This window comes from Miniopterus schreibersii (assembly GCF_964146895.1).
Source record: "Miniopterus schreibersii genome assembly, chromosome: 9".
In the NCBI taxonomy this organism is placed as follows: Eukaryota; Metazoa; Chordata; class Mammalia; order Chiroptera; family Miniopteridae; genus Miniopterus; species Miniopterus schreibersii.
The window spans coordinates 10,136,968-10,155,021 of record NC_138118.1 but is presented as its reverse complement, the minus strand read 5'-3'; the positions used below and the strand labels follow the sequence as shown (position 1 = coordinate 10,155,021).

General features: G+C 43.9%; 1 protein-coding gene across 1 annotated transcript in view; it reads right to left on the bottom strand.

Moving 5' to 3' along the window:
• The window catches only part of DGKI (diacylglycerol kinase iota), a 243,334-nt gene that overhangs the window by 110,945 nt on the left and 114,335 nt on the right, over positions 1–18,054 (bottom strand). Inside the window, exons 19-20 of the mRNA XM_081147568.1 lie at positions 17,260–17,459; positions 11,904–11,966 (exon numbers count right to left, since the gene is read on the bottom strand). Of these exons, the coding sequence (XP_081003694.1) occupies positions 11,904–11,966; positions 17,260–17,459 (263 nt within the window). The remainder of the gene's footprint in view (positions 1–11,903; positions 11,967–17,259; positions 17,460–18,054) is intronic.

Genomic DNA, 18,054 nt, shown 5'->3' with positions numbered 1-18,054 from the left:
GGCCTGCTATCAAATGTTGCCGTAGATGAGGTCCATGAGCAAATTTTAGAGCATTCCATCACAGAAACCATGATGGAAAACCCCTCAGAATTATATTGGACCCCAGGGTCCACAGTAGCTGAGGGAGGCAGCTCAGCACAAGGGCAGCTCAGACTCCGAGTCAGATTGCCTGGACTTCAGGGAAAGTTCTTCCACTTACTGGTTAATCAGGAAACTCTGTGCTTCAGTTTCCTCATGGGTGAAGAGATAATAACAGTATTCATCTCATATGGATATTATAAGAATTAAGTGAGTCAATACAGGTGACGTGCTTAGGAACCATCTGGCACATTGTAAGAGCTCAATTGATGCCAGCTATTACCAGCGTATTATCATTCTGAAGATTCTGCTCTTTGATAAGGTTCTGCCTAATCAGCCATAGCATCTGCTAATGCCAGGTACTGGAAGAGGTTTCAGGCATACACAGTAACCTCCCTAGACACCTGGGACAAGCTGCTGGGCATCCTCTGGGGGACACTGTCTAGCCTGGTGTCATGGTGCTTCTGGGTCTTCTCCCACCTGGTATTTTACGGGGAGGTCAACAGCATGAAAACAGGCAACTGGGACATGGGAGAGCAAAAGCACAGAGGTGAAATGAAAGCCAAGTGAGTCAGTCGTGTTCCTTTATGTCAAAATATATTAGTGTCCCATTAGTGGCTGACTGGAGTGGAAGATGACAGAGGTGTTCCTTAGAGTCTGGGGAATAGCTTTGCCATTAGCTTTCTAAAATTAAATTTGCCAAGGAAATTAGTAGAGCACGGAAGAGACTAATAACCTGGGTAAAAATACACCTGCCTCCGCGCAGGCATCCACCACAAGCCACTCCTATCCTGTTTAAGAAAGCTCCACCTTAAGGCTTCCGAACCTCACTTCCAGTGGAACCTCTCAAGGGTGCCAAAGGAACTCAGCAATCTCTGAACTACCTTTGAAACTGGGCAGTGACCTTAACCTGTCACCTGCTCACTCATTTTCTCCGAAGCATAGAGGTCGAGCTTGGGCAGAGTGGTGAAGTTCATGACTCTGAACTTAAGTCCCAACTTTCCCCCATGACTTTCCGAAGAACACCTCTCGTTAAAGTCACTCACACGGACCTCCTGCATCTCCAGACCACCGCTTCCCAATCCACCTCCACGCCTGTCCCCCTGAGATGTTGGGGGCAGCGGAGTGGAGAGCCTTCAAGACAACCACCTGAGCTCTCACTGCTGTTCAGCTTACACCTAGCTCTCATTTTCTCCTCTCCTGTAGGTCTTGTCAGTCGCTTTTTAAAAACTGGCTCTTTGTAGACTAGTGTCTCAGCTCTAAACAGTAGTTAATAGATCTCAAACCTTAGTGGGAAGAGAGCGTGTTGACACGGGTGGGGAGACAAGATGCAGGGCTATGTAGCATCTATAGTGTATTGATGAGAATGGAAGTGGGGACTGAATGTTTGCAAGGTAGTCCACTGAAAGATTTTAAGAATATAAATTCTAACTCATGTTACATAGGAGACCCTTAAAGTTATACAATTATTCTACATTTGTATCTTGGAAATATTCTATTTTCATTAACATTTTTTAAATGGTTCAATGTAAGACCTGCCACTTAAAGCACACACGGTGTAGACTCATTGATTTTTATGATGAACTACAATTTAACCAGACCTTTCTTACTCATACATGAAGGGCTTTCCTTTGCAAGGCAGGACAGCATCATAGCTTTGTCTGCCTTTCGCCCTTGAGCCTGATTTAATAATAATAGTAATAAGTTGCTTTACTTTCTTTCCAGCAATGTAAACATGAGATTCTACCCGATGGTAACCTAGATATAATAAAGTATGTTTCTACAAATCTTTAATAGAATTCATTTGAACTGGCCTTTGTTTTATGAATAGACTTTGATTAAAATATTAATTTCTACTGTGAATTCATGGCATGAAAGACTATTTCTTCCTCCTCTTTGCAGCTCCAGCACCTAAAATAGAGCCTGACATGTGCTGTTCACAGTAACTGTTCCGGGACAATTAAGTGAATGAAATGCAAGAAAGTCCTGGCCTATAGGCTTTAGCACAGTTTACCATTGGGTCAGCTCTCTCCTGCTCATTGGAGGGATCTTCATTGTGAGTCTCTGGAAACCCTGACTTGGCTGTTCATTCCAGTCCTTTCCCCACCTAGATCCAGAGGTGTGTCCATGCTGGATCATGGTCTCTCACTCCTTCGCATCTTATCTGGTGGGATCCACACAAATATAAAGAGGAAAGAACATCCAAAGGGCAGATGTCCCTTCCAGAACAGTATGTAAACCACTACAGGACCGCCCGGTCTTCATTCAATAACAGTGAACCAGAAACATCTACCAACACATCCTTTCATCAGCTATCAATCTGGGCCTTATTTAGAAACAATTATACTCAATGGCTTCCTTTAGCAGCTTCCTAGAAATTGCTACAATCCACCCTGGGACATTGTCAAACTGCCACTGACAATTACCTCTCCAGAAACACATCCTATTGGGCCTCTTTACATTGAACAATAAAACTGAATTATATTGAGCCTTCAGAACAGAGATTTAAACTGGACTTTAGATACCTGCCAAGCTCAGAGAAGACTCAATTCCGTTGCCTTCTGCCTAGAGAACCATGCCTCAGAATCTGGAATAAGTTGGAAAGAAGTTTTTGAATTTGGAACCAAGGATAAAAGCCAAAACCACATGAGCAACAGCCAGTCCTGAGCTCCCGTTACGTTTTTTTCTAGAGAAAGTACCTTTCAAGGTTAATTCACGTCTGAGAGACGTTAAATCAGTTCTCGGCTTCTTCGGAATCCATTTATGAGGTAGCTGATGTGTCACAGCTTACAAATCATCGGAGCCAGCTATCCGCTCCAGACCTCCAACAAGATAATGGAGTTAAAGCACTAGTGGACTGGGAGAGTTCTTAGATGTTATCTAATCCAATATCTGCCATTCGTCTGATTCTATATTCCTCTACGATTGCATCTTCCAGCAGCTGCTCGGGCTCAGTCTAGGGGTGAGGTACAGGATGGAGGAACTCTATCCTTTGTTAAACTGCTCTAAGCATCTGCAAATTCTTCCTAAAGACTCTAACTCTCTCTCTCTCCATAGTTTCTGTTTATTGGTCTTTCTTCTCTTATTTGGGACAAATCACTGAGACAATCAGCCACAAGCACTGATGGTGAAAGAATGTAAACTTAAGCACCAGAACTATCACCTATCAAAGAAACATTTGCAGACTTAATGGCTAATAGGTTAAAAATAGGCTATGAGTCTCAAAGAGCAAAAACCTTGTATGCTATTGGTTGAAATAAAGCATAATTGTAAAATTTTTGAAGATTTTCAAATACACATGGAAATGCACACTTTCATGCTTCTATCGAAATCTGTAATAAATATTTATGCTTCTGAAACTGTAATAAATGAATGTGGAGTAGAGTGAAATTAGTTTGTGGTTACTAGAGACTGCTCCCGGCATTTAAAAAAGCAAAGGTGAAGAACCAGGAGTGGGTTCGTCGGTGATGCTGCAAAGCAACTCAACGGGTAGAGCAGTTTCATCATTTCTGCTTTAAAGGAAAGACAGAGGCCAAGACCCTTGATGGACATTTCAAATTCTCTTCACCACGCATTTCTTTTGGGAGGCAGTGACTTTCAAAGCACTTACTGACTCAGCCATCCAGTTCTGAGACTTTTATGTAGAACCATCCCACATACACTTAGTGTTACAAGTTTGGATACCAGGATCAAAGAATTCTTTTTTTAAGCCATGCTTGCACTCTCAGAGTTTCCTCTCCACAAGATCCTGCAGCCCCTTCTTTCCCCTTTCTTTTTATTTGTGCACATTGAATCCACTTCTCGGTTCTCACTCTTAATTCCTCCTCTATGGCCCGTTCTGCACTGTGGTTAACTCCCTGCTCCTGGAAGCCCTGTTTCCATGGACTTTAGTTCAAACACTCTTCTGGTTTCTCAGCTAAATTTCCATCTGCTCCTTCTTTCTCTCCCCTGCAGTTCAACCTCCACTAGAGATGACTATTTTTTAGAAAAAAAATGTCTTTTAGAATAGGAGTTTTGGACCTTAAGTTCCCACTTGCACTCTTTTTATGCTCTTTCATGCCTAAAGGGTATTAAAATTGGGCAAGTATGACGATGAAAGGCACAGGAAGGAAATACCACAGGAAACAAGGAAGGATGGACATCAGAGGCAGGGGGAACATTCATTATCACAGGATTCTGCAAATTCAAATTGCTCAGATGAAGAACAGTTAGGAGCAGTTGGAATGGGGGCCAGGAAAGAACTCAAGCCCTGTCTTTCTTTACACCAGGCTCCAATCATTGGCACTTTATGAAGTAAGGCCATTAATGGAGGTTTCCTGGTGATTAAAGTGACTAAAGATGCCATCATAAAACACTAACAGTAGTTACTTTTAGTACCATAAGCTGCAAAGGTGTGGACAATTCTTTGCTGTTCTGATTGTAGAGAGGACCACTAACCATTGCCTCCAATGGAGTAAGGAACCAGTGGGCTCGAAGCAGCGAGAAACAAGAAAATAATGTCGCTCCCACGCCATCTGAATGGCCTAAGATCTTGCCTGCTCACAGGTTTCAGGTTTCAATTTCTATATATCAAAGAGAAATTTGCTATTTATAATGCTAAAAATCTTCACTTGGGTTTACAATCAGAAGCTATTGCAGTATCCTGTTCTTATTTGCAACTGAGAAGGAAACTGACTTTCTTTGCTGCAAAGGAGGCTGGAATAGTGTTGGGATTTGCCTAGTTCCAAAAGTGTCATTTCACAGGAGAAAAAGTGTGTGGACTTTCACATATATCAATATAGACACTAAAATTAGGCTTAAGACCGGCTGGGTGAGGCTCAGAGGTGGAGCATCGACCTAGGATCCAGGAGATTGAGGTGCCATCCCAGGAGATCGAGGTGCCATCCTGGTCGGGGCACATGCCCGGGTTGCGGGCTCGATCCCCAGCAGGGACCGTGCAGGAGGCAGCTGGTCAATGACTCTCACCGTTGATGTTTCTCTCCCTTTCTCCCTCTCCTTTCGTCTCTCTGAAATCAATAAAAATATGTTTTAAAAAAATTAAATAAAATTAGGCTTAAAACTTCTGGTATATTTGCTCACCTAGTAATTCTAAACACTTTGATGAAGCAAATGGTGGTATTTGAGTAAGTGTCTATGTGTAACATTGAAAAAATATTTTACAAAAAAATGAGATTACACATATTTTAAAATATTTAACACTTATTTCACCTTCAGAAAACAAATTAAAAATTTAGAATTTTTTTAAGTAAAAATAACCAAAGCAGTTGCCCAAATGCATGAATAATGAAGTGAAAATAAATATGGCCATCTATTAAGGTTGAGAAAGTTTGTAACTCCAATTAGTGTGAGAAAGAACTAAATATACATTCAGTGACAAGATGTGCTCCTATTGAACAGCTACTGTGCGAACTGCGTGGAAGTTGCTCTGCATTTCTAGGAAACAAGCTCAGTAAGGAGAAGATTCCCCATTTTGTCTTATACCAAGAAAATTAAAAGCAAGTACTGGCCTGGCAATGAATGGTATTATATAAGAAACCTTTCCCTAAACGGTTTTAGCTTTCTATGCAACACATTTTCTAAAAGGACACTATCCTTTCCTAAAATCTTGGTATTAGAGAAAGACTACTTGCAAAATCATTTTTTCTTAGTGGGCAATGAGTATTTTACCGTAAGCTTTAACGCAGGTTTTTCCGTCCAGGTTGACCGTGGCTTGCCAGGCCTGGAACAGTCAGTGGTGCTACATTTGGCTCTGGAGAGAGACATGGCATCACACGCCTCCTGCAGCTCTGCCAGCCATCAGCCCTCGGCTGGTGGAAAGCTGAGTCCCCCTTGGAGCACAGATGTGCTCCCAATACCCCAGGCTTCCTTGTCAGAAATCCAAGGAAAATGAATCAGAAAGCCCCCGAAACCCAACTCTCCTTTCCAACTCAGCCAGTTAGTCAATTAGGAGGAAACTTTCATCGCCTTCCTCTAATTCCTGGCCCAGTGACTGAAGAGTTTTCGGAACTATTCTTCTTGGCGGTGTGAGGACAGACAGAATGAAGACACACTGCTGGAATGGAACTTGTAAAAATCGTAACAAAAAGAAGCTTGTAAAATTTGATAGTGAATATGGGTGAAAAGTTCCTTAAGGTATACTTTTAGGGGTAGACGAATAAATTACTCGGATGACAAAAAATAAACAAACACAAAATAACAAGTAAACATGTCAATTAAAAGGAAAGCAGTGAAAGGGAGGAAAAGAGTGGCTTCTGTTGGGAATGTCCTACTAGAAAGCGAAAGCAATGGGGTACTCTGGCTTGTCCCATTCTTCTCTCCTTTAACTTACCGTGTGAAAGTAGCTCACGTCTCTACCAAAGGCAATATCCTAACATCTTCACAAGCCAAGAACCTTTCTTCAAGGAAACATGTAATTATTTTATTTTGCCTGGGCAACAAAAAAAAAACCCACTGGACCAAAAGATTTATTTATGTCCCAATTAGAAGACATAAATAACTTCTCTTGAGAGCAGGAGAGTCTAAATGATTAAGAAAAATAAAATAATTAGCTATCCATACTAAAGAGGTAAAAAGCTTTGACTTTTTTGTTCCATTTGTAATTCTTCCAATGCCACTTTTATTGTAGTCAACTATTTTAGCTACGATTTTGGAACTTGCTGAATTCAGTTTTAGAATTTCGTTTTTTGACACAAAATGTGACGAGTTCTGGAGATTAATTAAATCTAGCATCAACACATATTTTCTTTTCATGCCTTTAAGAATGTACTCTCTTTTCATTTCATAAAAGTGTTTCGGGGTATTATGACAGACCAAGAAAACTCAATTGCATTGGTATAATTAAATTGAAGTTCTCCTACAAATGAAATGCACATTGCAGTTTATCACCACCTCAGCAAAGCAATCCAAAATAAACACCCCCTTGGAGTGCGGGAAACAAATGACTAGGTTTCTTTGTTACTGGTATGTTCTTGCTCTGTGGCAGGATATAGTATCAGTTACGATTGCAGTACTGAAGTGAAAACTGAAATATTTCTTTTTTCTCTCTGAATGCAATAAATTCATTAAGAACATTGCAGTTGTCATGTTATTATAAAGATATGAATGACTACTTTCTAATAGTATTTAGGTGTTTGTTTTTTTCTGGGTGGAGAGTCCATTTGTAAATAAATCTTTCATTCATAAAGATTAGCAAAATTATTCCATTTCCTTTCCTTCTATAGTCTGTATTTCTATAGTTGTTTTATTATAATAACATTTTAGGAATTCAGATTCAAACAGAAATTTAACGTTCATTTTGTTCAACCACATTATTTTACAGAAAAGTGAATTTGGGTCCAGACAAGTCAACAGTCTTATTGTACTCATATAATTAATACAGAAAATCTGCTATAAATAAAAGAGCGATGTCCTTCAGCCTTCCTTATACCATCTGGAAAAAGATTTTAAGGAATTAAATTACTAATATAAGTAATATGCACAAAGTTCAACCTTCACATAGTTGGTGGCAAGAAAAAAGCACCTTAACATTCAAGTGTATCTATTATGACACTATTATGAACTGGGCTGTGTCCCCTAGAATTCATAAGCTGAAGTCCTAACCCCCAGCACCTCAGAATGTGACTGTATTTGGACATAAGGTCTTTAAAGAGGAATTAAGGTTAAATGACCTCTTATTGGTGGACCCTAATCCGATCTGACAGGTGTCCTTAGAAGAGGTGGGAGCACAGACACAGAGGGAAGACAAGGGGAAGTGATGCCCATCAACCAGCCAAACGTGAGGCCTCGAAAGAGACCGAGACCAGCCGGCACCGTGACCTCGGGCCTCTAGGTCCCGGAGCCGCGAGGACAGAGGTTTCTGCTGCTGAAGCTGCTGCTGTGGCGCTTTATTGCGGCGGCCCTGGAAGAGAGCTACTACATCTTGTTCCGGACCTATGACTACCGTTTATTAAAGATACACAATAGAAGAGGGGCCTGGAAAGCTCTGGGGGCTAAATAACACTGTTCAGGATAGTCGCATCTTCATTTCAACTGCTTCTAAAAGTCAAGGTATGCAGAATAATCTAGAATAATCTAAAAAGATGCACTGTGGTGTTTAACTGTTATTTCTAAGATCAGTGCTTTTCCATTTTAATTTTTCAAAATGTATTTGGATTAAAGAAAGAGACAGCACTTCCTGCGCTCGCCTCCCTGCTCGGTGCAGCCCAGCCGGCCTGGCGGCCCCTACACCCCGACCGTCCGGCCTCTGCCCCTCGCCCGAGCTGGCTGCACAGCCCGGCCCGGCGCCTCCGGCCAGCAGCCCGGGTCAGTCGCTTACTTCTGACCCCTCCGCGCGAGAGACGCTGCTTCCACACCTCCGCAGGCATGAATCACTCACCTCTGAAGACACACTTCAAAAGCAGAGGTATAACTTTAAAGGTGGAGGGGGCCCGAAGTGCACTGTGCCTTTACATAACTGCACCAGGTCCTGCGACACGCTTACCTCGGCCAAGGGGACAGCACAGGCGCCCCCATCCGCTGTGGATGCGGGCGGACCCTTCGCAATGCGCCCCTTTCACAGACCAAACACCGCCACTAACGATCCGGAAAGACCCCTCAAGTGCTTTAGAGGCACCGGGCTTTATTTTTAATGAGGGTTGGTCATTCTGACACTTTTCTTTTAATAACACTTGAACTGTAAACTTATCATACCAAAGATTTACACAACTGAAACACTCGAAACTGAATTCTAAGTTATTACTCATCTCCACATTTCCTTACAAAGGGGGAAAGTTTACATAGTATGATTTGATTAAAATATATGAATCCCATATATGAAAGTGAACATATGCACACCAGAAAATGGCCAACGATTATACTGACAGTGGACTTCAGCACCTTCAATGCTCCCTTCAAAGCCTACGGCCCTGAGTGCTAAACTTAACTTGATCACTTTTATGATCTCAGGCGAGTTTTCTCACATTTCTTATTTTCAGTCTTCTCATCTATGGAATGGGAATAATAGCCACTGTTACCACAAACTGTTATTAGGGCGTTAAATCGGGTCAGAACTCAAGGTGGTTAGCATCATGTCAGGCACACGTTACTGCTCTGGCTAAATGGAACCAATCCACTCGGGTTCTGCTTAGGATAAGGTGAGGCACTGAATGTCCCACGGCAGTACAGGGCCTGGTCTCCCTGATCAGTACTAGGGATAAAGGATGACCCTGTCATGTCCCATGGCAAGTCTTTCCTACTCATGCCTTAGATCCCTTTGGGACTGATTTTCACAGAGTCTGGGGTCATGCCCTGAATTTTAGCATAACAGGGCTTCAGAACTGATAGAAATCCCAGGGACTAACTGCATTTTTTAAAAATGTCTGGAAAAACTGAAATGCAAAACAGTTAATACATGCTCAGTATCCCACAGGCAAACACAGGGCTCCCCTAGATACCCAAAACAGAGGATGTGACGGTGGGAGTTGGGGACAGGACCACAGAATTAGGAGGAAGACACTCCAGTTAGAGACTTGGTCCACCCCTGCTGCTCCTTTTACATCACTAGGCCCCTCTGGCGATCTGAGTAGGAACAGCACAGGCACATCGAGAAAGCTCTTGGCGAAAACTCACAGAGCACAGGGAGGTAAACAACCATTGGGCAAGATGTAGCCTGGGCTCGAGTTTGGAAATTGCTATGAGATAAAGCCCTAATAGGTCCTACTTATTTTCTTGGGGGGTTACTATTTGGTTTATCTGATTTATGAAACCAGCAGAGAGGGGTGGCATAAAGAAAAAGGAAAGCATGACATTTTGGCCTAATGAAAGGTCAAGAAACCGTGGCCAGTGGAAAGTAAATCACTAAGAAGATAACCCAGAAAAGGTGTCAGTGGGAGGGAGAGAGAAGAGAAGACAGGTGAAGCTTAGCAGTTTTCTCTGCTCAGAGGCTCAGAGCAGCTTTGCTTTTCAGAAGCCCTGAAGCTAACTCTAGGCGTCACGATCTGACTCTGAGATTGAGCAAATGACATTTTTTTCAATGTCATGGATTCAACAATTCTCTCCTGTTCTTTGAAAAATATGAAATTTTGCTTTGTTTCCCTTTAGAGAAATAATGCATGTTCATTGCAATCACTCAGAAAATATAGAAAGCCAATAAAAAATTATCTATAATCCTACCAAACACCCCATGCACTTCTGTCGTTGAGACTCTCAATACTCTGAACTCTATAAACACAGCCACTGAAAGTAATGATTCATGGCAGCCATTGCTTGGACTCAGGTTTACTGAATAGGCCTTCTGTAGAACAGAGAACATACCCCAGCAATAATCTCCACTAAATAGGAAATTAAATGTTACCTTCTCATTGATTCTTTGATCACTGAATTTTAAGGTCCATGAAGGTAGCGCTCCGTTGCACTTACCTCTAGATAACCGAGTACAGAACAGTCTCCGATGCAGAGCAAGTGCAAAATAAATATTTTTGAAAAAATATTTAATAAGTGAATGCATATCTATAAGATAGGGTTAAATGTAAGATTATGTCACTTTGGTATATACCTAATGTTAGACACTGTACAGTTCAATTTACCTGTATTCTTTCATTCATTCATTCACTCATTCATTCTACCAACCAACCATTATGTTTGCTTTCAGAATACTTTGTGTTCAGATCTGTGATCAGAGCTGGGAACACAAAGATTCATAAGAAGATATGGTCAATGAGCTCAAGTAGCCTAAGTCTAGTGTGGGATACACAGAGATACAGAGCTCATGTAATTAATACCAAGTTACAAAACCTTGAGAACTTGAAGCACAATCAACAGTGAACTCCAGTGAAGATGTAGCTAATTCTGACAGCAAGAACCAAGGGAGAATTCTTTGCCATGGCAATCATTCCTCCAGGCCCTGAGAAACAGAAAGGATCTTGATAGATGAAAGGTGGCTGATTATAAATTGTTAAGAACATGAACTCTGAGGTCAGACGGCCTGAGTTTGCATTCCAGACTGCCATTCATTAGCTGTGTGACCTTAGGCAAGTTAGTTAACCTCTCTGTGCATCGGGTTCCTCGTGTATCACATGGAGAGAATAATACCACATATGCTATAGGGTTGTTGGGGGAGTGCATTAGTTAATGCACGTAAAGCACCCATAACAGGACCTGAAACATAACAAAAGCTCGCAGAGTACACGGAAGACGGAGGGCAGAAAGAACAGCAAGGCAGAGGGAACAGCATAAAGTCCCCGCGTGGAGTGCTAAAGAACATATTTTCTTTTTGTCGCACCAGGAAAAAAAGTGAAAGCATAGAGTGTGTTAAGTGCAAATTATTCTGTATAAAATGTGTTTTGTTAGCTCAATGAAACTTTCAGGTCATTGCTCCTTTATTACAACTAGGGACCCTCAATCCATAAAAACGCACAGATGCAGGTGCACAGGCTCCAAAGCCCACAGGTAATTTCAGGGGGGCGTCCCCCAATCAAGGGCAGCAGGCAGTTCTTCAACGTCCGCCCTGAGCCATAGGCAGTCAGGGCCCGGGGATGGCCTCATGGCATTGCCAACTTTCCACACCAGCCGATGTTCAGTATGGGAGTCTCTACAGCCCTCGCAATTAGGGGCCCTGCAGCATCTGGTCAGAACATCCAACTGAACTCGTGGAGGAATGAGGCAGATGGAGCACAGTCAGCTTCCCAGCTCCTCTCAAGGCGGAGCCGGGCGACAGAAGTGGGCCTGGTTAGGCGGCTCTGGCTCTTCGTCTGAGCGGGAGCCCGGTGGAGGAAAGCACGCAGGCCCTCCAGCCCCGAGGAGGTGAGGGCGGGAGACAAAATGCAAGAACTGACCGGCTTTGTACTCACATGGTGAAGGAGCCGGGGGGGGCAGACACTCTCCGCAGGTCCGCAGCTTGCACCTGGTGGAGGCTAGAGGCGGCAGGGAACGAGCAGCGGAGACAGGCAGCACAACAGCATGGACACACGGGGACAAGCGGGAGAGAGAGAGACACACAGGTTTAAACAGGAGGCAAACGAGCGCGTCCCCACACAGGGAATGCGGAGGGACGCCAGCCGGCCACGGAAACCATCCAAAAAGCCGGTGACAGCGACGAAGCCAACAGGACACACGGCAGAGGCTGGCGCTAGGCAAACCACAGACTGGAGCTCAGGGCGGGGTGCAGGGCGGATTCGGGGGGCGCAGACACTGGGCAGGGATGCGGGGCGGGAGGGGTCATCATGTTCCCCTCTGGGCTCTAGTCATTCGGGACGTCCAAGGAGAGGAAGCACTGTGCACACACACGCGCACGCGCACACACACACACACACGAGGGGTAGGCTGGCACCGTCAGCTCATCTCTAAGGAGAGTCAAGACATATTCCACCCCTTCACATACTCCTCACGATTCCAGGGCCTCTGTAGAAATATTCGTGTCAAGAGACCACCGCCTTGGAAAGAGTGACTCAACAAAATCTTCAGCTTCCTTCACTTGAACACCAAGGCTTCTTAAGACCCCCACAGGTGAGACCCCCAAAAGCCTACATTCAGCACAGCGAAGCTGCCAGTCCACTCATCCTTGGTGGAAGAGTGAAACCACAGACAACGTCTCCCTTTGGTCCCTTCTTAGATAAAACAGAGCGTCTTGAGTGGTTATGAGAAAAGACAAAATGTAGGATTCAAGAAACAAAACCAAACCCCCAATTTCCTGTCACTTTTACCTAATTACGCTCTTAGACGATTTGAACAGTTTCACTGTGATTGCAATAGACACGGCCCCCCAGATGCATCTTTTCTGCTGGGTATATAAGTCCTCATGTAACCCCACCCATGAAGTAATTCCCTGCTATTCCCGAAGAGCTATCAGTTATAACCAATAATATTTCTCAGCAGCCAGGTTGACGGACTCTGGTCACCCAGTTCCAGCTGGCACCTAGGAGTCTTGCCCTTGAACAATGCAATCACCGTTAACAATGCAGTCTTTATTACTAGGGAACCGCTAGCTTAAGACAGCCCTAAACACTGGGTAATGTTAAATTCTGAACTGTTTCAAAGTGCCTTTCAAACAGGGAACATGATCAAGTTTACCGGGCTACCGCATTACTAGTACATGAATATGAACCTAGATAAATCTCCTCTATTTCTTCTTTCTGGGAAGCTATTTGCTCGAGTTCATGTTTCAAGTAGATTCATAAGCCACGATAAAATGAGATCTACTCCTGTACCAATGGAGGGGGGGTTACTGAACACAAATGGCGCCTACCCTTTTAGTTTGTGTATAGTAACAACAAAGGGGAATTATAAACCAAGAAATTTTTTTCAATTATTTTTTCCCCTTTTTGCATAGATGAAGCGCTAGTGGCATCATGAAGGCCTACTATCTGTTTCTCATGGGACTTCCTCCAGCTATCCACGTGAACCAGGATCTTGAAATTCTTCCAGCTGTTATCATAAAATAAGATCAAGGCATTTCCTACATTATTTTTATATTCCTGAGATCTTAGATTTGTTATTTTTGAAAGAATTTTGGAGAAACATAACATCTGATCTATGTGCGAGCTACTTATTCAACATGCGACCATGAGTCTCAGCACACTGACAGGCACTGGGGACCCTAAAAGGAAAACCCCAGGGTCTCTCCACAGAGCAGGGAAGAGAGACAAGTAAACCAACGATTGCACTCTCTTTGATAAATGGTGTAAGCAAGCGCACTGTAGGAGCACTGAGTGGTATATTTAATGTCTAGAAGTAGACAGGAAAGGGTTCTTAGGGAAAGCGATATTTTAATGCAGTCCTGAACGTGAGTGAGAGCAGATGAAAGGAGGTGAGGAGAGCAACAGAAGTGCAAGAATCTGATGAGCCATAAGACAGGCTGGTACTCTAGGAACAGCAATCATCTCTGGAGCCCAGGAAGATGAAGACGAAGAAGGCAATGGTCTAAAAGGTCTATAAAGCTTAAGGATATGGGCTCCACATTCTCAGAAAGGCCAATCTAACTAGTCGATTGGAAAAGACATTGTGTGCAGGGCAGCAACACTGGAAATAAGGGAATGAGTTACGGGCATATTTCAGCAGTGCCCCTGAGAAGTAACTAGCTGAGAGGGAGCACAGATGCGGTGAGAGCTAAACACAAGACGTGGGAATTAGACAGAAGGTAGACTTCAAAGAAGGCACTGGGTGTGTAAAAGTGGAGGTGACTGAGGGGACCCCAGGGGCCAGGGACATGGTGCATGAGCGGACGGTGGTTCCGTCCAAACACAGGCGAATGAAAAAGGCTCCCGGGGTGATGAAGAGAGAGCAAGATGGACAGAGTTAACGAGTCCGTTAATAGTGGTCCATGTAGTGTGAGGCTGCTAAGAGACATCCAGGTGCAGGCGTCAACTATGGTGTTTGGGGGTGAGTCTTCGGTTTTTAGAAGAAACCCCTGCTGAGGACACAGATCTGAGGCTCATTATCTTCTCAGTCAGAGATGAAACCTGGGGTGCTGATGAGCTCCCCCAGAGAAAGGGCAAACCCCTGAGGGGCACTGGCATTCGGGCAGAAAAGGGAGCCCGCTGCTTAAGAAACCACACGCTTAAACCTCAAGCGCTCGGGGTTAGTTAACAGGCCCTGTGAACGGAGGATGCCTCCTTAAGCAAAACTGAGAAGCTACTCTCCTCTGACTGAAGGACTCCCCTCCCCCAAAACACAGAGGTTTCTCAGCGAAAATTCTTAAGACAATTTAAACTGGGTCTCTTTCATCGGAAAGGAGACAGGCAAATGAACAGAAGAAACATACCCTCTTAGGAGAAAAAATAATAAGAAAGATAGAAAAGAAGAAATGGACCAGAAAGATGGGGAAAAAATGAAGAAATACCTTTCAGTGCTCTCTTTCTGACTTGGCTGCAATAATGAACTTCATACAACCATGGCTGAGAGGAGAGAAAATCTTGGCTGACTCAGAAGGTGGAAGAAAACATTTTGAAAGGTCTTAATAGCCAGGCTGCCCTTAAACTGAAAGTTCCACCTAGAAATCCAGGGGAAGAAATTAGATTTCAAAACAAGGATTTCTAGGGAAATAGAAAAAAGCAATCTAATCGCAGAGGGTGGATAATAGCAGTGGGTGAGAGAAAGCAGGTCTAGTGAACAAGTAATACATGGCAAGTAGGTGTTTTTGCTTTCCTTTGAAAACACTACCTATGTTGATTTTCTGAAAATACGGTGTTAATTTTCATCATAAGTAGTACTAAAGCCCTTTGTTATTTTTTAAGATATTTATATGTGCTCTTTTTAAAAATCAAAAGCATACTATTATTGCCTTTTTGCATAGGTCTTTCATATGACCCCAAGGCTGCTTTAGTGGAGCCACCACTGCCCCCTGGTGGAAAGTAACTATTTTTGCGTTGAGGCGGCTTATTGAACCTCTACCTACCTGTGCCGCTCAATCTATTAAGTCACAGCATGTGTGTCATGAGTCAAGAGCAAAACAAAACAAAAAGCCAACTATTTATGTTTGTTTTTATATGTGAAGAAAGCCTAAGTGGATTCTTAATACAATTACTGAGCAAATACAAACTCTTTCTCAAAGGCAAGAGGTGCTTGAAGCTAAATACCTGAAGGCGATCTCATGTCTGACGAGATTATTAAATAGAGAAGCCCCAGACATGAGAATGGGAGTCCACGGCCTATAGATGCTAAGAACTTTCAGCTGTATTATAGCTTCTTAACAAACCATCTAGGAGTGGCGCCAAGCAGCCTGAGCTGCAGTGCTAGCTCAGAGATGGCTTTTCACTCCCAGTTCAGAGGCTTCTCCCCAACTAACGGTCCATGGCTTGACTCTCAGGTTTTGAGAGAGGATATGGCCGACCAGATGTTGTTGCTGACATCTTACTTTTTAACATAACATAGGACCTCAGCAACCGTATAGTCGACCTAACAGAAGGTAAAGGCATCGGGAATAAGCTAGGAGTTTCACTAGCTGCAAAATGTAAGTGAAACAAGAGATACAGCTAAATGAGCCCCCTGGATAAAGAAAGGCCCAAGAAAAGTGCTGGGGAAGTCCAGAGTGATTCTGGGAAAGCAGGAACAAGAGCAGACAGGATCTGTCACCCCCGGCTTCAGACTTTAAGCTGACACCAGAAACAAAAACACCTGAAGAGCCCTGCCTGATGCTGTTCCTCAGCACGTGCCGTCTCAGGAAGAGAGCTGGTCAAGCTGCAGCAGCGAGCTTTGTCATTGGTTTATTCTGGGCACTTCTGTAGATTGTCACGTGGACTCAATAAATACGTGGCAAAGCATGTCTTTGCTTCACAGGCACCAGAGGAAGCCAGCCATTCAGTACAAATAGGTAATCATGCATCACAGGCCACAAACAGGAGGCGCACCTTGGAGGGTCCCTCACTGTGACAGAAGGATGACCCGAGGGTGAGCCCTGAAACGGCCTCACCTTGAGTAAGTGTAAGCATATGGGCCTGATATATAGAAGATACTAAAAAAAAAAAAATGTCCCAAATCCCATTCTTTTCCATCTCCAACCTCAAATAAACATTTCAATTAAAAAAATTAGATTAAGGGTCGCTAAGATAATGAATATCAAGTCATTAGCACCTTATCTCAAATCAGTTTATCCAAACGCCTAAGAAAGGGCCCAGGGGAGACACACCTTGCTTAAGCATTGCGCCTTGGGTCAGGTTAAATCTAGACAACAGGGTGCCACGCAGGATGGCAAACTGAGCTGAAGTGTCAGAGTACACAGGACCCCAAAAGGGGAGCATCGGAAAAAGGACAGTTCACCAACAGCCAGAAAGAAGGGGCTGCCATGTGGAGAGAGGTGAGCCAAAATCCAGCCCTGCCAACCTCCTGCTTGGAGAAACTCTCCAAGTGACCTGGATAAAGAGGAGGCAGACAGCCTGACTTCCTAAAACAAAATTTAAAAGAACACATTTATCTGGATGCATTTTCAGGCCCTTGAATCACTCTTAATGATCTCCCGCGGGCCCCAGGAAATGCACGCTCGGTGGTGAGTGAAGCAGCAGCATGGGGCTAGCCTGTGACACAGGAGTGGTTTCTAAGAGAAGGGTGTGGTCCCCGTAACAAATGAAGGAAACTGCGAGAGGCAAAGGGACTGCTGAGGGTCCTGGGCTCTGGTTCCGTTCTCAGCACAGTGAGGCCCCGGCCATGCACATGCGCTGCGCTCTCCTCTCCACGCTCTCCGTGTTCGCAAAGGTGGGCGAGGGGCGCACTCACTCATTGAGCAACGGCATGGACGTCCTCCGCTTGCTCTTCTGCACCATGTTGGCCTGATTCCTCAGGGAGATCCGAATCATGGCCGGGGCCAACCTGCAGGGCTCCCCATCCACTTGCATGGGGATGGATTTGTAAGTCAGCAGCATGACCTCCCGGCACTGGTGCAGCCTCTCCCCGTGGCCCCCAACCTGCAGGGCGGCCTGTGAAAACAAGGGTCGAAAGGAAGCCAGGACTTAGTTGTTTTTTAATTTTAAAATATGTTTTTATTGATTTCAGAGAGAGGAAGGGAGAGGGAGAGAGAGAAACATCAATGATGAGAGAGAGTCATTGATCAGCTGCCTCCTGCACGCCCCCTACTGGGGATCGAGCCCGCAACCCGGGCATGTGCCCCGACCGGGAATCGAACCTTGACCTTCTGGTTCACAGGTCGATGCTCAACCACTGAGCCACGTCGGCCGGGCAAGGAATTAGCTCTTAAGAGTTACTGAGCAAAGCTAGAAACCCAAGTCCACTAAATAGAAGCAAAAGGCCTTTGATAAACATATGGAGAGTTGTTAGCCATGATTAAAACAGGAAACCCTGGATAAGTCATTAATACAAATAAACTAAAATTTCTAAACTTTCGATGAGCATCACCATAAGTTCTCATTGATAGACACTTTTCACTTTTATGGATTTTTCAGTCTTAATCTAACCATTTTAGTGTAATAGGAACGTGGTCCTTGTCGTTACGTATTCCTAGAGGAATAGGTAATTAGAAGAGATAAAGCACATAGTTTAACATAGCTTCTAACC